At 38.3% G+C, this 21,192-nt stretch overlaps 1 protein-coding gene across 1 annotated transcript in view; it reads right to left on the bottom strand.

Moving 5' to 3' along the window:
- The window catches only part of ush2a (Usher syndrome 2A (autosomal recessive, mild)), a 210,288-nt gene that overhangs the window by 137,854 nt on the left and 51,242 nt on the right, over positions 1 to 21,192 (bottom strand). Inside the window, exons 16-28 of the mRNA XM_072381304.1 lie at positions 20,919 to 21,144; positions 20,591 to 20,728; positions 19,163 to 19,343; positions 16,551 to 16,714; positions 16,206 to 16,364; positions 15,852 to 16,080; positions 15,414 to 15,537; positions 15,114 to 15,261; positions 13,934 to 14,215; positions 9,143 to 9,318; positions 8,747 to 8,894; positions 2,529 to 2,635; positions 1,104 to 1,227 (exon numbers count right to left, since the gene is read on the bottom strand). Coding sequence (XP_072237405.1) covers positions 1,104 to 1,227; positions 2,529 to 2,635; positions 8,747 to 8,894; positions 9,143 to 9,318; positions 13,934 to 14,215; positions 15,114 to 15,261; positions 15,414 to 15,537; positions 15,852 to 16,080; positions 16,206 to 16,364; positions 16,551 to 16,714; positions 19,163 to 19,343; positions 20,591 to 20,728; positions 20,919 to 21,144 — 2,206 coding nt within the window. The remainder of the gene's footprint in view (positions 1 to 1,103; positions 1,228 to 2,528; positions 2,636 to 8,746; positions 8,895 to 9,142; positions 9,319 to 13,933; positions 14,216 to 15,113; positions 15,262 to 15,413; positions 15,538 to 15,851; positions 16,081 to 16,205; positions 16,365 to 16,550; positions 16,715 to 19,162; positions 19,344 to 20,590; positions 20,729 to 20,918; positions 21,145 to 21,192) is intronic.

The raw sequence follows: 21,192 nt of genomic DNA, 5'->3' as shown, positions 1-21,192 counted from the left end.
AGTCAACAGGAAAAGCAAATGGCAGCAAGAACCTCAAGAGTGATTGCCGGGCTCTGTGGGAGTAGGAGTTACCACGGCTGACAAAAGGAAATTACAAAATGTGCTGGAAAATGCCTGAAAGAATAAAGATGGTCAATGGATTCGTCTGAGAATGCACAACAATGCAGAAATTGACACTGAAAGACTCCAAAAACATATCAAAGCTTTGTTCCTGGTCATCATGAACGTGGCAATAAGTATATGTAAAAAAAAAGTAAAAGGCAAATAATCCTGATGGAATTTTTAACATAAGCATGTCTAACATTTTCACTCTTAATAAAGGAGAAAGACACGAGCAACCGCCAATCTCATAAAAAAAAGAGATGACAAATAAAGAGTTGTCATCATTAATCCAGTCACCAGTTTAAGAAAACTTGCTTTCCCACAAATGTAAATGCACTTTTTGAAAATTCTTTCATCACACAATTGGTTTGGAAAAGGTTTTCTCTTTCTTTACACAGAAGCATAACTGGTGATAAAGGGTTTGTGCAGGACAGTGAAGAAATCTAAAGCGGCATCAAAGAGCTTTGCATGCTCAAATCCCACTGATTAGTATCAGCAGTCATTAATTATAAGCGTCAGACTGGGTGATGTTCTCAGATGAAGCAGAACATGTTTGGCTGTGCAGCTCAACCCTCTAATGATGCTGGTAAACAGAAAGATAATTGTCCTTTAAGATGACTGGGGAAGTCATGCTAAAAGAATGTCACAAGAAGACTGAGTGACTGTTATGCAGTCCCTCAGCAACACTAAGAAGTGTGTAAGCATATGTTTGCATACTTATGTATGTACAGCATGTACATAGAAGAAAGATTGTGACAGTTAGAATTGTCTATATTCCTGCAAAACCATCACCTGAAAGATAATCAGACCCCCATTACATTACATGACATGGGATTACAGTTGTTGTTTTTTTTTTAATAGGGTTTTCTTTATCTCCTTGTAGGATGTGCAGAAATGAATTGCTCAGAAAATTCCCAGTGGTCCAGCAGCCTTCAAGCACCACTGTAGACATGCAGACAGAGCTCCTGTGTCAGACATGTCAGACTTTCATGTTATCTTACCTGTGAAGTCGGTGTTGCTTGGAAGAGTATCGCTGGGAAACTGGTAATAACCGTTTCCTGGAAATCTGGTTCCTCTGACAACTGGTTCCTGTGGGTCAGAGAGAGATACGTCCGTCCTCTCCACCTGCAAAATATGTGACAGATAATAACATGAATGTAAAGAAAACAATACCTAGCAACAATATTCAGATGTTGGGTTTCGAATTGTGAAATATTTATCGTAAACCACTCATAACTTGTGATTAGTTATCATTAGTATGGATCATTTTATCTTATTTTGCATACTGAAATTTGGCCAAAATCTTCATGCACAAAATTCACCTGAATATATTATGAATCACTACAAACTCGTGATTTTGACAATTAACACGTTAAATATGAGTTTATGGAGTTTTGTTGACACACGATTAACGTAGGCGCATTCTATGAATGGGACCTATGGTCTGCGCCGCAGTGCAGGAAATCAAGAAGGGATTCAGCATAATCTTGTGGATGGCATGTTAAAATGGACAAAGAGATGGTAAGTTCATCTCTCAAGAAGAATAAAGTTATCTGTAGTGATTGTCGATGTGAACTGAGTTTTCACCGGAGAATGTAAAGTCCTAAAAATCACTTGCTAGCAAAACACATGGCTGATGCAGAGATCCGCACTTCCTCTCATCAAAGGCAGACCTCGCTGAGTAGTTTGCAATAGTAACACCTGGACAACTCGAGCTATGGCGAGGTTAGACAAAGTTACAATGTGTGACAATGCTTCCTAAAGTGTCAATGTTACACAGGTGAAAGAATGTTACATGTTTTTTTTAGAAGGCTGAAGAATGTTCTGGACAGTATTTGTCAGGATAATTTTCTTTGAATTGTTGTAAGAATAAATATAATATGCATTTGCATAAAGCAGGCTTATTTGCCTGCTCCTATGTTGATGAAAGTATAAAGAATCCCTTTAAAGGTGCATTTAGAACATATTAAAAGTGTGATTATTTTGCAGTTAATCATGAATCATCTATGGACAATCCTGCGATTAATCTCAACTCAATATTTTAAGCGACTAACAGCCTTACTACAAACACCTCCCTCTAAAAGATTAGATAAAAATATGCCACAAAATTCAACAAGAGTTTACAGCCATGCTAGAAGCAGCAAAGATGTTGTGCTTTGAATTAAATTCAAGAATGCTCAAATTTCACAGCTAACCAAACTCAGAACACCTAGAATGTTGAATTAGTGATGGCACTAGATGAACATCCTTGTATTCCAATACAAAAAAAAGGTTAGGACATTTTAGCATGGACCAAAGCAGTGGAACAACAGACATCACCATAGAGTAGCAAGTTAAATCACATTTCTGTACACCAGCAAAGACACACGCACACAAATATACGCCAACTGGTGTTTACTGAATGTAGCGTCGGTCAACATTCTGACCTGATAAAGGGGGTTTGGTCCATTAAGTTGAGCTGGTGGGTCCCAGTCTATCTGAATGCTGGTTTCATTTTCGGGACGTAATCGAGGGGAAGATAGTCCTGTTGGTGCTGAAAGGAGAAGAGTAAGAAAGAGAATGAGAAAATGTAAGGAAAAACTAAATAAATGTAAACAATCTGGAATAATAATTAGCGTCATAATGGAATTTTGGTATGTGGTTCTCTGAACTACTTTTTTCCCATAAATAGAGGTTTTTAAGGTGTGAGGCAGGCGTCACCAGGGGGTCTCCAAAAAGTTCAAGGGGAAGCTCAGCAAATGAGAGCAAGGATGCCTTACTTTATAAAGGTGATCATATTTGTGATGTTGTTGAAGAGCTCAGATATGTTAGTGCTAAAGGAATTCAACTGTTTTCAAACAAAAATTACCTTAGGACAGACCATTTCTATTTTTCCTGTGAGCTGGATATGACAAACAGCAATATGTGGTAGTTTTGGAACACTTGCTAAGTGTGTACTGGATGAAATAACAATCATGATCCTACAGGCATCCAGTTGATGCCTCATCATGGCATATCATATTATAAATTACAACAAATCAGTAGCTCAACATTTAATAGATATTGAACTATGGTGACATTAACACACTGGCTGTCTGATACACATATGTGATATATTTTACCTTACTTTACACAGTAGTGAACTACTTTTTATGTCTGTAATGCCATTATGTCATTTTAGAATTATGGGCAAATGGCTAATGGGGCAGCACTCAACATGAATTGGTATGGAATTAAATAATGAAAACTAAGCCTTGCAGTTTCTGTAAATATGACGGTAGAACCCTTTTCTTTCATGATTGTGAATGAAACTGTGTGGCGAAATGGACCACACTCAGTTGGCTTTGAGATTTGATCAAACTGGACTGACATCAATGACCCTGACTGTCTCAGGGTGATGTCTGCCAATGAGATCGCACTGCAACTCTGGGCATTATCACTGATTCACACAGCATGTCAGAGAGATTGCCACCTACGATGACACTGGATATCGGTAAACAAGCAGGTCTTGTAGCTCTTTACACAAACACAAAGATTACCTTGGACAGGTTTAAACTACATGGAAACATAGGCGGCCATCTCTTTGAAGAGTACTTCATATCCTATTCTATAATAATAGCTGTTAAAGTGAAGATGTTTACTTGATCTGTAAAAACACACATTTAAGTTCTTCCATCAGATCCAGTTAATAATAAGGGAAAATTCAGGAAGTACAAGATGCATGTATGGATACCCAAAAATGCGTTTTAGGAGCAGCTAATAGAGAATTGAGAAGAAGATGAAACAATTGAAGATATTTTTTTTTTCAACTTTTTAAGTAAGATGGTGTTAACAGTAAAATAGACTGGATAAGAAGAAGAACAGAAAATAGTACGGGAGCTCTTAGAAGCGGATCAATTAATTTTTGGTTATGTGTCCTATGAATTAAAAAAATAGAAATGTGATATTAACAGATCCTCAACCATGTAAAAAACGTGTTGCTAAGTGCTAACTTGAAATTAACATGGTTTTATTTTGCCAAGTCTAGTAAAACGTTTACTCCAGGGTGTTGGAAAGGAGAATCCAACAAAAAGGCGAACCTTGGATTGAAAAAGATCACTGCGGTTTTCGTCCAGGTCATGGAACAGCGGACCTGATCATCACCCTTGTGGAGCTACTGAGAGGTTATTGTGGACTTAGAGAAGGCTTCTAAGTAAACTGCGCGGTGTGCTGCAAGAGTACAGCGTACCAGAGTCACTGCTGCAAGCCCCATATAATTAAAGCAAGAGGCATGTATGCATCCAAGCACAGAGTCAAGCTTGTTCATGGTGTGTGTTAAGCTCTGCCAGCGCTGCTAATTGTTTGTAATGGCGTTTGTCACGTTCATGGGAAGAATGTTGCGAGATAGTCGGGAAGAAAGGGTGTCTGGTACAGGAACCTCAATGTTGCAACTCTGCTTTTTGCTGATGATGCAGTTTTGTTGGCACTTTTAAGACAGAGAGAAAAGTAGAAAATTCAAGGCCATCCAGGCGTTGATGTCTCAAACACAAGCCTGCAGCTTCAGTTACTGATTGGTTTTCTCAGGTTTCAAAGATAAATAGAGCTGGGTGTCATTAGCATAACAATGGAAATATATGTTACGATTTTCTGCATTTTTCATGTGTAAAGTGAATAGGTCAGGGTCCCGAACTTTGGGGTAAACCATAATTAAGTCTGATATGAGTAGAGGACACATACATGTACATACTGGAATCTACCATATAAATATGATTTAGACAATGTTCAAGTCTATGTAATAAGACGTTATGGTAAATGTTGTCTTGTGAAACACTGAGATCCTACAACAAAATGTCAGAGGCAATAAGGAAGTAATTTGTTGCTAAGCAATCTAGTTTCAGTACTATGGTGCACTCTAAATCGAGGCAAACTCCTTATACAAACGGTTATTCTGTAAATGTGTGTATAGTTGATTTAAAACAACTTTTTCAAGTATTCTGGAGATGAAAGGAAGGTTGGAAATTGGTTTGTAATTGGTTAGAACATTAGGATAAATAGACAGGAATCCTAAAGTTTTCTGATACATTGTCATGTTGAAGACAGACTGATCTCATTGAGTACATAGGCTTTCATAATGGGCAGAACATCCCCCAACAGGCATATTGATTACAGATTGATAATTCAGCGAGATTTATGGGTGAATCATCTTTTTTTTTCTTCTGTGATGTAACAACATCAAATATAGTTGTGGCAGCTCTTTGATAAAAAGATTAATTTTAATCTCTTACTGACAACATTTTATCAGTGAAAATGTCCAGAAAATCATTACAGCTAAGCACTGAGGGAATAGGCTGTTCAACAACACTGGCCACAGTACTGAAGCACACAGTGCCTGGCCTTGCTTTTCTTTCCCTCTTTTAGCTGAAAATAGTATGTGGTTCTCACCAAGCGCAAGGCTTTTTAAAATATATTTCATGAGGAAATCTTTGAAAGCTAATTAATCAGTTTTTAATGGGACACCATTTTCTCTCCTGTTGTCTTGAAGTTCCCAGCCAAAAATGCTGTGACTGCTTATTAGCTTATGATGAGTCTTCTAAAGTATCAAAACACCATATGGACAAATCAAACAGATTAAAAGCATGATTTTAATTAGATAGGCCTTTTAGCAAATATTTTCAATTTATTCCATATTCTTTCTGCTTATTCAATTTTAGTCAATATTAATATTGCTTGGCATCAATTATTCTGAGCTCTAGTGTTCAGTTTGTAGAGTCAAAAGTCTGTCAACCACACTTCAACATCAGGAAAATATATGGGTTCATGATGATGTTTATATCATATACAGTACAACAGCTTTACTATTTAAGGTCTGGTGTGAATGTAATATACTGTTGTGTATTTTTCGCAGGTCAGGTGTTCATTTATTGTATCTGCTTGTTAATTCACTGAAATTTACTTAACACTTTGACACATTTACTTTGACGAAGCCCATTTGCCTTATCATGAGTTACACCAAAAAAACACACACAAACACACAGGCTTACGCAAGGTTAACAGTCCACCAGAAAGGTTAATTTTAGCTGCCGACATGGTAATGAAGCAGCTAAATCATGGGCCAGCTCCCAGGAGCAAATGTGCAAGTGTATGTGTGTGTATTTCCTGTTTTTACAGCGACTGACATGTCTTAACGGGCTCTTAGCGTACAGTTACAACACGCACATAAGTACGCCACTTATTGACATCGTGATCCCTTGCCATGCATATTTCTTTACTCAAGAAGGAGCTCAGGCCAATTATGCATAAATCAATAAAGTTCCAGTTCGTTTGAGTGGTGTTACAGTGCAAGCGTGTATGTGTGTATGTATCTCTATGTGTATATCTTGTAGAACAAGCAGTTATGGATGTAGGATACATAAAACATCACCATCAGCCCCGATCAGGCACTCACTTTATGTTGTGATCGATAACTATGTGGGAAGACACACTGAACAACCGCAAATACATCAACACACACAGACATTCTTGCTTAACTACCTCTGTGTGCGCACTAATGTTTAGTCTTGTGCTTTCTGTAATTCCAGTAGTTTCACAGATGTTGTCTGCTTACTTACAGCAGATGGTAGCTGGCTCTAATAGCCTAGCCTTGTGTGAGGTACATTTATCAGTGCATCTGTGCCATGCTCAAGTACATCCTACCAGACATACATCTAACTGTGAGGATCATTTCCTCCACAAGAAGAGTTTGGTTCAGGTTCAGGTCACAAAACTTTAGACACATTCTTGGACTAATCACACAGGAAGAATTTTCAATTGAAATGAAGGGGAAATGACAAAGAGTACACTGTATGATGGGATGTTTGATGGGATGTTAAAACTTAAGAATAACGCATTGACATAAATCACTACATGCAGTCAACAAAGTGAATTTTACATTGCAATATAGATTGACTCTATAATAATCAAGCCAGCTGCTGGGTAACAAAACAAATGTGAACTTTTTACCTTTTGGCCTCTGGGACTAGAATTATTTGGACTTCTCTCTACAGGATAAAATTGTTTATATTTTATTTGAGTCAACAGAGGGAAAAGCATTGCATTGATTTAGATTTTGAGTGTCTCCTAATAACCCTCTTGATGATGCTCTAAAGATCACTGTTTAATTTTCTTTTGGTGAATTATCAATAATATAACTAAATTGAAAGATAAAAGGTAATATGAGACACGCTATAACAGAAGCTCAACACCCAGTGGAGAAGTTTAAAAAAAAAAAAAAAGGAACAAATTCTGCAAAACAGCATATGCCATTATCATTTCTTACAGTTGAAACAAGGGACATTTTTGGCATTGGATGAAAGTAAATGGTAGCAACAGATGTGGCTGTTAAAAACACATTCAAGGAGTCAACTGGGTACAATAAGCCATATTGAACTGTACTGTATTACAGTCAAAAGGAGTCTTTGGAATCACTTGAAATAAACACTGTCACTGTGTCAACAGATGTCGCCATTAAAAATACATTCAAAAAGTCGACCAATCACAATATGAAACATCATTCATGACGATAAATACAAGGAATGTCTTTTGGAGAATTGTAAGAAATTTAAATATTCACTTTGTCAACATAGTTTTTTAGACTGAAATCCCTAAGGAAGTATTTATAGATGAAAGGATTTCCACAACCACTCACATTGTTTATTTGCATGAAAAGATAAATAAAATAAAAGCAAAGCAGGGAAGAATATAAAATCGGCAGCAAGCATACAGACCATAAGAAAACTGATGGAAAAGTGTGTTGTGGGGTCAAGTGAGCATGTGAATGTGATATATGTATGGTAGCGTTATACATGATACCCTGCTGCAATGTGCTAGTTGTGTTTAAGTGAAAGACCCAGGTAGGAAAAGAAGTAAAGTGTGGATTGAGATCAAAAGCAATAGACTGTTTAGAAAGAAACTGACAAAGCCACATTTTTTTTTTCACTGTGTGTGTGTGTGTGTGTGTGTGTGTATGTCTACATAACTTTATTCAGATCAATTAGTGCTAATCTCAGTCCCAGAGATTTGTGTGTGTGGTATTAAACAGAGCAATTTCATCCCAATTCATAAACAGGTACAAATCTGAGCAAAAGTATGGAGGCAAAGTATAGTAAGTAGTAAGCAAGTAGTGAGTAAAAGTACGGTGTTTCTCTCAACCGGCGTTTTTGATTCATGATTGTCAGGAAATATGTGCTATGCCACATTTTTTCCTTGTAATTAACAGCAAACTGTTTGTACTGCCATGCACCATGAACATTCCCTCCGGTTAGCATGACCAACGCTGTCAGCACTGGCTGTAATCCTTTTTGCGCGGGCACTAATGTAAGAGGCTTGTTTTCAGTTGTTGTCTCACAGAGAGAAGCCTCCTGCTTGGAGCTTCAGTTAGGGTCTTTCTGTTTGGAATTTGCATGTGTCCCAGTGCTTTTTGTGGATTTTCTACCAATACTGCATTTTCCTCTCACAGTCCAAGGACTCGGATTTGGTTAAATACTGATTCCAAATTGGCTGTAAATATGAGTGTGGGTGTGCGTGGTTGTCTGAAAAATCTGTGTCGGCCATGCAATGAACTGTCATTTCACTGCAGATACACTCCTGACACCCTTTGACCCTGCAAATTACAAAGTGAGCAATAGATGAATGGATGTTTTTCTTCTACCTGCTGGTAAGGTCCGTCCTGTGCTTGGCAGACTAGTCGTGCAACCCATTTTTGTGCAGAGCGTGACAGTGAAGTTGTACACATGGTAAGGCTTCAATCCTTTCACTATGTAAACGGGAGGTGTTGATGGTCCCATCAAATGTAAAACCTGACAGCCACAGAAAAGAATACAGACTTAGATAAGATGAACAGAGGAGAAAAAGTGTTTTCTTAACAATAAAAAAAACAATAAAAAAACAAAAAATAAAAGGCAAAGTAAAAAAAAATAAAAAAATCAATCAAAAATAGGATTTAATCCAACAGAATTTCCTAAAAAAAAAACAAAAAAAACCCTACTCCATATAGTAATTACTTTTTTTGTACTCATTATGTCCAATCAAATGTGTTTCAGCCCACCTGATTAACAATTGGAGGTGCATACGGATTGGTGGTTTGCTCAGTGAGCAAATTGACTCGATACTCTGTGACCGGTCCTCTGGCGATGAACCCTTGACCTTCAGTAGAGTTCCATGTTACATTGAGACTGCTGGACGACAGTGCAAACACATCTGGAGGAGCCATAAATTCTGGGACTGGAAACGTGAAAAAACAGGCACATTTTCTTTGCCATTAGTTACAGATGAATATATCATTGACCAAACATGCATACAATCTTTAAACGCAAATAACTTACCAACTGACTGAAAAGATGATGGAAAATGAATTATCAAATACTGCTCTGAACAGTAATAAATATTCAATATGTTTCAGGAGCTGGGCTTGGCTTGGCTTGAATGCTTCAGCATACCAAGAGATTTTGGACAAATTCTCCCAACTTTGTGGAAACAGTTTGGGGATGGTCCCTTCCTGTTCCAACATGACTTTGCACCAGTGTACAAAGCAAGGTCCATAAAGACATGGATGAGCGAGTTTGGTGTGGAAGAACTTGACTGGATTGCACAGAGGCCTGACCTCAACCCGATAGAACACCTTTGGGATGAATTAGAGCAGAGGCTGTGAGCCAGGCCTTCTCGTCCAACATCAGTGTCTGACTTCACAAATGTGTTTCTGGAAGAATGGTCAAAAATTCCCATAAACACACTCCTAAACCTTGTGGAAAGCTTGCCCAGAAGAGTTGAAGCTGTAATAGCTGCAAAGGGTGGGCCGCCGCCATATTAAACCCTATGGATTAAGAATGGGATGTCACTTAAATTCGTAAAGGCAGATGAGCGAATACTTTTGGCAATATAGTGTACTTTATAAAAGTCAATAATTAAATGTTTTTTTCCGTGTTTAAATTGTCACTGTAGCATTTTCCATTGTATTTAACACAATTATGCTAACCACAAATAGGAGAAATTAAGTCTATCCCAGCTGTCATTGGGCAGGAGTCAGGGTACACCCTGCACAGGTCGCCAGTTCACCACAGACTACCAAACCAAGTTTTACTAAACTTTTTACAGACATGGATCTTGCTGACTGGCTTTCTGGACTTTCATTCATTCAGTTGGATATCATTTGGTATTTGTGCTTCAACAAAGATGGAAACAACACTGCATACGGTCAATCAGAGAGCAGCATAAAGCAAAAGTTAAAGTAGGTCAGATCAACACTGGTTTCTGAACAACAACCTACGTTAATTTGCGACAGAGGTTTTGCTCTACTTCTGCATATTAAATAAGGGACCAAACAAACATGCTTGGCCTGACTTAGAGGGAAAATACCAAATTAGCTGTGAAGCTGCAGAACATGAGACAGCACATTAGTCTATCTCCAAATTTCAGTTAGATGCTACTGTGGTTCATAGTCGCAGCAAGTTTATTCACTTTGTGATTTTCAGACTGCATGTGCTTCTGTCCTTGTGGATGGTACTGATCGACATCAACAGTCTCTACACAAGTACTATTACAATAGTCACTAAAACAGCGCTTGGAGAGTACAGTACTGTACTATAATGTCAAACTATAATACTATAGTTATCTGGGATTTTTTTTTATTAGAATTAAAGATGATGGTCTTAATGGTTTTAACATTCAGTAATTAAATGTGAGCCAGAATACCTCAAAGTGATTTTTGAGTCATTTAACCTACTGGTGTTTTTCCTTAACGTGTATATTTAGCCTCTTAAGTTTTGCTTTTTTCAGACATGCCACGACTTCAATTTGAGAGAAGCAACAGAGTAAACTAGTTCATACAGGTCATTATCAGCATTCAGTCAATTGTAACATTTACATTTATCAACATTTACTTCTACATTTATTTCAACACTCGCCCACTGAACACCAGCAAAAAAGTAGAAGTTGATGCTTTTTAGAGTATGAACCTATTTTTTTCATCTACAGTAATTTTAAAGGATTAGACTACTGAGCCTCAATTCTTCGTTTTCTTTGAAGTTTTTTTTCTTTGAATGCCAGCCAACACATTAAAAATAGGTTCACAACAAGTTCATTAAGAGTATCAGAACTTTTTTAAAAACATACACTGAAAATCCTGATTTTTATGGCTATTAAGTGGACTGAAAGGATTTGAGTGTTCCTTAATTCTACGGTTTTGAAAGCCACAATTACATGACACATTAGAGAGAGGGATTCTTTAATCCACAACTGATGGCATCTAACTGTGAAATATTGCTGTGAAATGTGATTTATGGTAGACATAACCACTGTCATATCCTTGCCTTCTACACAGCACATGTGCAAAAAAAACACTGGCACACATTCCACATCTAAAATGGTGTTATCATATGCTTGTTATCCAGACACACAGCTTAGAGTGATGTTGGAGGCAATCATTTAGTCCTAATGAACCATATCATCTCTTTGAAATTCAAATACCTTAATGAGTTTCCCCTCCCCCACATGCAGTTTTATTTCCATCCCGAATTCCTTTCTGTAGAATCAATCACAATTTTTCTTGTTTTTTTTTCTTTCTTAACTCAAGTGGTTCTTGGACTTGACGTGGACTATGTCATTCTTTCAGACTTATTTCTTTCTGTACAGTTGCTTCCTCTTGTTCTGTGAAATCATTCACCTTATGCAGCAGCCATGGTTCTACTTTCTGCCTTCTCGTTTGTCCAGGCAGATTTTTGTCACCTATATTCTATTACCTGATCAGAATATACATTTAGTCCAAATTCTTTGCCTTTCTATTGTCAGTTCATAATAGTTCTTGTATAGTGTGTACCATAACCCTACTGCTTTCTCAGCCTTTCTATGCCTTGTTTAGTTTTAACGAACGAAACTCCTCAGCCTGTTGTCTGTGTTTTATTTCCAAGTTATTGAACTAAGCAAAAAAGATTTTGACCAAATCATCACTTTCATTTTCTGGGCTTTCTAAATTTTACTTTTGCTCTGACCTTTCTGTTTTAATTAAACTTCAGCACCACAGCATTAACAATCCATTTAACTAACATTTAATTAAGTAGCAACCTTCACCTTAACAGTAACCTATACAATAAAGGATGCAAAATGCTAAATTTAATAATCTCCAAAAATATACATCTATATGTATTTCAATACATTTCTGTATGAGAATAAAGTTGCTGCAAGCAGCCACACAAGGATGTCCAGCTTTAAAAATGTTCTTTTCTCTTTATGTTCTTATGCTCACCAGTCCAAACGGAACTTCATATGTGCGTAAGTTTGTATCTTATTATATCTTAAAATATCTTATTGGACTCACCACTCAGCTAATGATGATTTTCAGCTAGCAAACAGCACCCATAACCATTTAAATTAGCATTTTTGGAGATCCCCCTTTTCATTTAAAAATATAATTATAATCGTTTTAGGTTTTGAAGACATGTCTTGTCTTGTCATTTCCTGTTTTATTTTGAAACACTAACTGCTCCTCTTGTTTCAGATACCTTGCCCTTCCTCCTGTGTCAAGTGTCTGATTGTCTTTCTGATTCCAAAGTGTTTCCACCTGTTCCCCATAGCTCCTCATGTGCTCAAATAGTCTGACTCTCCCTTATCTTGGGCCAGTGTGTTGTAACTCGTCACGTTCCTCACTCTAGTGCCTTGTCCCACAGAACTCCACAGTTTTGTATCCACGAGCCTGTAGTCGAGCGATCCTCCTACAGTGCTATTTTTGTTTGTAATTTATTCCATAGATCTAGTTTAGTCATGGTAAGTTTTCATAGCCTGTTTTGTTCCTCCGTTAAGGAGTGGTTTTTGTTCTTGTTAATTGTTTCATAGGCACTTCCTTTAGAGGAGCGTTGTGTTCGGTATTTGGTTTAAGTTTCATAGTTCTTCCGCTAGTGGAGTGATTTTGTGTTTTGTCTTTAGAGATCTTTGCGCCGCCGTTAAAGGTGAGCTTAGAGTTAATCCTTAAGTTTCATAGTGCCTCCCTTCGTGGAGAGTTTTATGTTCTATAGTGATTGTGCGCTGTTTATCAGGTGAGCGTCTTTTATTTAAGTCCGCCTCATTAGGAGAGCGTGGAAGTTTATTTTGTAATCGTTCATAGCCTCTTTTGTTTTCCTCCTAGTGTGGAGAGAGTTTTGTTTTGATCATTTTCATAGCTGCACTATCCTCATATATAGTTATTGAGGAGAGTGCTTAGGATTTTCACAGCCCCTTGTTTTTGCTCTGTTTTGGAGCTCCTTGACCTGTTTATTGTGATTAATAAACACTCTTGATCTGAAACGACCCTGCATCTGTGTCCTGTGGCCGTGACAATCTCAGCCTCCTGGACATTAACAAATGCAGTCCTACTAGCTTAAAAGTTGCTTGTCTAAGTTGAACTGACTTCATTTAGTTACTTTATTGACCTTAGCTGCTTCCCTTGCCTAGATCCAGGGCTTTGAATGTAACCACTCCATCAAGCCAGCTGATGAGCACCCATCTAAGGGGTACTAATAAGAGCCAAATGAGCATAAAACTAACAATTAGGCAATCAGCTTAATGATCAGGACCAACACAGTAGTCATAATGTTGTCTAGGGTTGCGCTATGACATTAATTCTGTCTCACTTTTTTCATCACTCCTGAAGCATGGCTTCTGAACAGCAAATGGAGGAAATGCTCAACTTATTTTAAGTTTCCCTTCAACCCCTAATAAAGAGGGTATGCTGGCAAGGCCATAATTCTGAGTCAACCTACAATATCATTTAAATCATGTGTAAATGTTGGTCTCCAGTGAATGGTTATGGAAAACTAAACCCTCCATCGCCCAAATTGGAGCGTTATTCATGATCATGACCCATACAAACCTCCTTCCATGGTGCGGGCTGTGGTCCACTGTGATGAGACACTTCCTGCACTGCTGATGCTCACAACTCTCAGCTGATAAGTGGAATACGCCTGCAGACCCTCTATAATTGTACTAGTCTCAGGAGGTGACATTGCGCTTCTGTTGGATGGTTTTCCTTTAGTTGACACACTTGGATCTAGCCAACCGGTGCTGTTAAATGCTCTTTTCTCAAGAGTAAGGTTTGAAAGGTTTTGTGATTCCACTGGTCCACGCAGGAAGACCTCATACCTTGTGATAACACCTGTAGAGAAAGGAAACAATTGTTAAATCAAATCAGTCTGCAAAATATTAATTTATTTCACAACAGCTAACCCTAACCCAAATAGTTATTTCTTCAAATAAATACAGAGAAGCAATAATTGCTTTCATTGTAATTATCAGGGAAACATTGCACCAGTTTGACCAGTAACCCACTGTTTTATTGGTACTTCTGGTAATGTGCTGTTTATTTCTGGTAATGTGCTCCTAATATTTGTGCTGGTGCTCTAAAAATCTGGCGTTGAAAAAGTTAGTCTGGAGCCCTTTAATGTATTGATTAGACTTCTCTGAACACTCATCCAATATTCCATCAATATGCGTCTGCAGTTAAATCACTGCATAGCAAGCTAAAAGGATAATGTAACAAACAGAAATTATTTTAACTAAACACGAAGAAAAGAGACAATGAAAAAGCCATGTAAGAGTTTAGGGTGGCATTGGGGATGACATTGGGGAAAAAGATGAGAGACGGAAACAGAGAGAAGCCCAGGTTACAGGGCTCTGTATAACAGTGAACCTTTGAGCCATTACAAAGCTCCTTGGATTTACCAAAGGCACTTCTAGTTCAGTGTGTATTTTTCTGTGTATATTTGGGTGGGTGTGTGTGTGGTGATGTTAGTTGATGCTCATACTTTTTGAATGACATAAGCCTATAGTCTTGCTACAAGGCATGTGTGTTATGCGGTTCCAAAACAACTCTTCTTTGTGTCTGTGTGTGTTCTACTGTATTATTGACATGTATTAGTGTTGTAATGTAATTGTAATACACTTAAATCTTGTGTACTGTTCAAATGTGAGTACAGATTGTTTTGCATGTTTTTCTGTATTCAATGCTTCTTGTTACATGACTGTACAGTATCTATGTGTGTTTGTAGTTGTACCGTTTGGCTGACTAGGGGGCTTCCAAGAGACATGCAGTGTATGAGGTCCAGTAGCAGTGACTGTGGGAAGAGGCTGGTTTTGGGGGGGAGCAGCAGCTGTCAGAAAAGACAGTGGTCGGGTAGAAGTGCATCCTCCAGAAGTGCATGCCTGTAGACAAATTAAATTTTTAAACAAGCAAATGCTGAAGATAAGTATTTGTCACAAAAATGTCAAAAGAAAATACTTGGAGTTGCTTGACCAAATTTTTTGAAAAAATGTATCCGTATGAATTAGAAACATTTGCTTTTTGCCATGCTCACCTTTAGTATTGCAGTGTACTGTGTGAAGGGCTTTAGACCACTTGCTACAGCCTCTGAGGATAAGCCAGTGTAGTGTATAACAGCTTCTTCTCCAGGAGATAACTCTACTGAGGATAACACAAACCTACAGGAGACAAAAAATGAGATAACCAATTAAGCTGTTCTGAATGCACGTGGTGGTTTAATATCTTACCAGGAAACATGTTTATTTTCTCTGCTATAATATATACACTGATCATTACAATGCTTTTGGTAGCTTCATTCTGAGACATAATATAGGTTTCAGGTAGAACAGCTGAACACTTTGTCACTTTGAAGATCCCCAAATTGGAGTTTGCGTCATTTAATCTGCAATCTACCTCTGCTGACTATACTTAATCTCCACAGTGCTCATCGGCAATATCCTGATAGACACCCCGCCTTTCCCTCAGTTCTTACCTCTCAACTGGGCCTGTATCATTTCTGGGTGTGGTCCAGTTAAAGCTAGCGCTGGCTGGACCAGGTCGTCCCAGAAGGTTCAAATGAAGCTGGTCTGCTGCAGGTGCTGCACCTAAAGTTTGGTATGAGGCTGGTGAACTTATTGTCTCACCAGCTACATTAGCTGTTATGAGCCAGTAAGAGTAGTTGGTAAAGGGAATCAAACGATTGTCCACAAAGGATTCAGGGCCTAGAAAAATTGAAGAAATAAATGAGAATATGATTTTTATAGCTGTAGAAAAGGAATTTTTCTGTCATGTGTATCTAAAAGACTCAGAATACTGAAACTGTTTAAAAAGCTGTGTTAATACATACTGAAAGGATAGTGACCACGGACGGTATGCACCGACTTTCCATCCCTGACGACAGTGTAGTTGAGTCTGTGAGAGTTTGGAGAATCAGGTGGGTGCCAAGAGAGACGAATGGCAGAGTAACTGAGGGCTAAACCTATTGGTACAGGCTGCTGGGAGGGTGCTGTACAGACAAATAAAGTAAATGGAAAAAGATAGAAATAAATAGTTAAAATGTGAAAATGAAATGGTCTGGATTAAACATATAGTTTTGCACAATGGAACACTGTTAAGAACAAAGTAAAGATTATCTTCTGTCCAGCCAATGTGTTTGTGTCTGTGTGTGTGTTGATTAAGACATAAAACACACCTTTGCTGCAGCCAAAGTGATTCTCTGGATCAAAATGACTCGCTCCAGGCTGACAGGAATCGCACTTGTCTCCAGTTACCAGTAGTTTACAGACGCATACCCCTGTGTCTGGATGGCAAGAACTACTGACACTGCCCACTGGGTCACATGCACAAGGCTGGCATCTGCTCATTAAATAAAGAGAAATAAAAAGATAATGAAGATGCGATCACTGTGTCCTGTCCTGTCCAGGACAAAGATATTCCTGACTGGCTAAAGGTAAAAAATGTGAGAATATCTTTATGTCTGTTCTAGCCCTGTGATGGATGCACAATCTGTCCTGGATGCACCCCACCTTTCGGCAAATGTCAGCTGAGATAAGTTCCAGTACCTCATAACAGTGGTTAAAAATATAGCTGGTTGAAACTACATGAAAACACGAACACAATATTACAACTGACTTCCATATAAAGTATTCCTAACTATCAGACAGTATAGCATTTCATTGTGAATAATCAAGGATAAAGATTAAATAAATACGTACAGACTTCCTGTGAGATTTGTAGGAGTTTCTAAATCAATTGCACAGAATTATTATGACTGTGGATAGGAGATTGCATATTTCTAAAACAATTACTGGGAATGCTGTACCTTGGGTGTGGTAGCATATTAGGCAACATATAAGAAATATATCTGCATGAATGTGCAAATATTCAAAACTAACTTGCAATCGGAAATGTGTGTGAGAGGTGTTGGGTCCTCTCCTTAACACTGTGAGGGAGACCCTCACCACCAACTATCCACCTTCCACCCTGTAGCTGTGAAACTTACTTCACAGAGGCCGCAGAGTTGCCAAAGCGTGTGTGTATATGTGCATGTGACTGTCTGTTTGTGTGTGTGACAATGACTCCGTCTGGGTCACCGGTGTGGTGTTACTCTCAAAGGGTTTGGGCAGTGGGTGATCATCCGGCCAGCCACCTCACACCTCTACACACACACACATACGCGTGTAATACAGTCTGCACATTGGAAGATGTTTGGCACACACTCAAAGACACACCAGATTGGTAGTGAGACAGTATAAACCATGTCACTGTCACCCATACACAGACATTACCCGTGTGTGTTTTTCATTCAACAGCACACTGTACTCACGTTTTGTGTTTCTCTCACCCACCACTACACCTTCTTTATTGCTGTGTGAAAAGCCACAGCCTCATAACGAGCTGAAAATTTGTCCTGTCAACTGGTGCTCACTCAAACACACGCACACATATATACAAACACACGTACACAAAATGCCACAGTGACTCGACCTTCACTCCGGCTCTCAAGGAGAAAGAAAACACCAACATCACGCCCAGTATTTCTTTTTTCATGAGCCTAAAAGTGCTGCGAGTGTGTGTGTTTTTAATGTCATTGTGGGTATCAAGCCTGACAGGATACCAACTTATGGGGACCTCCTGTAAACATGGGGACCAAATTGCAGTCCCCTGAGGTTAAAATCATGTTTGATCTTTTTTTTTTATATATATGTATTTATTTCTAAACTGGTCTATCACTCACAGGTACAAATTTTACAAAGGTCAAAAAAAAAAAAGACAGTTCATGTGAGTTAGAATGGTCTAACAACAGCCAATATCAAAACCAAACATCTATGATAGTTATTATTATTAACAAACAGAGCTAAATAGTTAGATGATTACTGATTATTAAGTCAAATTGTCACGATAAATGTCAACATCAATTTTGAATTAAAACCAAAGAGAATGACACTCAAAGTCAAACATTCATGTAACCTCATTCATGTTCATGTTCATGTTCAGTTTCATGTCAGGTTTCTGACAGTGCTCTCAGTTTTTACACACATCTAGAAGTAAAGCGTTAGGAAATGAGGTACACAAGTGAATGAGTGCATGAGCCAGAGTTTCATCTCTCCAGACTGAATTATTATTAAAATACAGTATTTATAGACACACTACTACATTCTCTGCCAACTGCTTACACATCAGTGTGTGTCTCGATTCATTAGCAATTAAGCCTATCGATTGAAAGGGGGAGGACAAAATCACTTAATGATATTTAGATGGATAAAAAACAAACTTACTATGGAAAGACTATGTACAAGAAAAAGCAATCACCAGTAATATTCTAAAAATGTAATTAGTTATTTTTTACCTCTACACAAAGTAAGAATAAGGAAGGGGGTACAGTGAAAAGTGGTATAAATGATAAGTTTGCCATAGGCTGTGTTCATACATGCTTTATGACAAAATTCTGTTTATATTTTCGGATTTCTTTTTGACAAATTTCTCAGAGCATCTTTCGCTTTTACTGTCTTTATCACCGTTACCGTGTAAGGACATCGCTGTCCCCCGTTTTCTCTTATATTTATAGTCATTCCTCTCTTCTCTTTCAAGTTCTTCACTTTCCTTTATGTAAAGACATGAGCGCCAAAGGTCAAAGCACCTCTTAAATCATGTAAATCATAGGTCTGCCCACCAACCTGCGAACTCTCTTTACATGAAGTGCACTTGCTGCCGTGTGTACTCATATGCACAGCTCAATGTGTGGATGACTCAGCTGTCAGTTATGGTTTTTGCTTGTGTGTGAGACATTTAATGAATGCTTACCTGCCCAAACCGGGGTTGAACCCAAAGAAATTTTCACGACACTGGTCACAACGTCGCCCTCCCACTGAGGGATAAGTGCACACACACAGTCCAGTCTGGCTCTCACAGTCACGCTGTAAAGCTCCCATAGGATGGCAGTCACACTCCAAACACGCACCATGATCTGGAGAGAGGTAGAAGCCTGGACAGAAAGAAATGTTAAATTAACAGAAATAATAGCGTTTTGATAAGCCCGTGTGCATTATCTGTCAGTCTAACATTTTTTCATCCATGCTTAGTTGCAGTGCTTCTCTGACCACCTGTTTTTTAAAAAAAAAAGTATTTTCTTATCTATAATTCTTCCCTCCTCGTGATGATGTTCACAATTCTGTATGAGTGACTGATTTTGGATGCAGCCAAGTACAGTTTTTAGCAGCCACTTCAGCCCCTACATATCTAATAATATCAGCTGTTTTCCATTTATTTGTAATAAATTTTAATACAAAGCCAATAAAAGTGTAGGGCTACATTTTGCACTCCAGGTTCAAAGCATAAATCAGTTCAGTTTATTTTTCTCATGGCATGCCAGCTAATAAACAAATTAGATGTTGACATTAACTCCTTGGGAGAGCAAAACTCAGTTGCTGTGGACCATGTCACGAGCTGGCAATTAAGAAACTAAAAATGTGCAGCATATAGAAATTAATCTTGGCAAATGTAATGACATATTGGAGTTAAAAGACATAATGAGATATTACAGCAACACATTTATATCTATAACCCTGTTCCCAACGAAAAGCATCCTAAATTCTAACCTTTTTATTTACAAATACTTATAATAAAACATGCAATTATAGGCAAGTTTCCATATGGTAATGTTAAAGGATTATTAGAGGCTGATTAATCAATAAACACAGTAATTCTTCAGCCAGAACAGTAAATGAAGATGGGGTAACAACATGACGTAACTAAAAGAGTGTCAGTCAAATCTAAAACAAAGGAAAACTAATCATGTAGAAATTAATATGATGGAAAGTCTGGTAACAGAGCATAGTAAATAATCTTATCGAAGTGATATTCACGTAAGACACACTATTTCTAAGTAGTAAAGTCTGTCTTTTCACACAACTTGAGTTACATTAACACACTATGATCTTGGGCCTTCTCTGTCCTTGACACATAATGTGTTAGCTCCAACAAGACTAATCACAAACACCAACACACATATATACAAATAACACACACAGAAAGTGAGATGAGTGAGAAAAATTTTTTTTTTCCCCAATGTGGTGGTGGTGCTGTAACTTGCCATACACAGAAAAATGCCCGAGTACCACTTTGGCAGAAGGCGCATAACAACACACACAACATTTCTTAATCCTTTAACATTCGACTCAAAGAGTTTTGACTCATCTATCATCCTTCTTTCGGTCTGTATTTGTAACTCACCAGGTCGGCAGCTACTGCAGTCTTTTCCATAGCGTGTTGGGACACAAACACACTGTCCTGTGGTACTGTCACAGACTGACCCCGTCACTGTTCCCCTGGGGTCACAGACACATGGCACACAGCCCTGAGACGTACCGTCTGCCAAAGCAAAAAAAGAAAAGAAAAAGCATATCAAAAGAACAGCTTTATATGGCTGCTCACTTCTAATGCACCAACTCAAAAGTTTTACAATAAAAAAAAAAGCTTGAGCATCTTAAACAGTTGAATAACAGAAGTGTACCTAAGGTTGGCTATACAGTATTATGGCTTCAGTTCTGCGTTCTCTTACTCTCAAGATGCATACTCCTGTTATAGTAGTTGTGGACACAGCTGGTACACTGCGTGCCCTCCACCCCTTCCTTGCATGGGCATTGTCCGGTCCACATGTCGCATACACCCCCTGGCACAGTTCCACTTATGTCGCACACACATGGTAGGCAGCCCAGGGAGTTTCGATGCTCCAGGGTGTGGTAACCATGACGGCAAGAGTCACAGCGACGGCCCTCCACATTTTCCTAAAAAAAGATACGGAGGAAGGTAAGGAGGGAAGATGAGAGGGGATA

The sequence above is a fragment of the Leuresthes tenuis genome, unplaced genomic scaffold, assembly GCF_036924035.1.
Source record: "Leuresthes tenuis unplaced genomic scaffold, fLeuTen1.0.hap1 SCAF_2, whole genome shotgun sequence".
NCBI lineage: Eukaryota > Metazoa > Chordata > Actinopteri > Atheriniformes > Atherinopsidae > Leuresthes > Leuresthes tenuis.
Note: the sequence above shows the minus strand (reverse complement) of the source record. Positions and strands in the feature narration are given on the sequence as shown.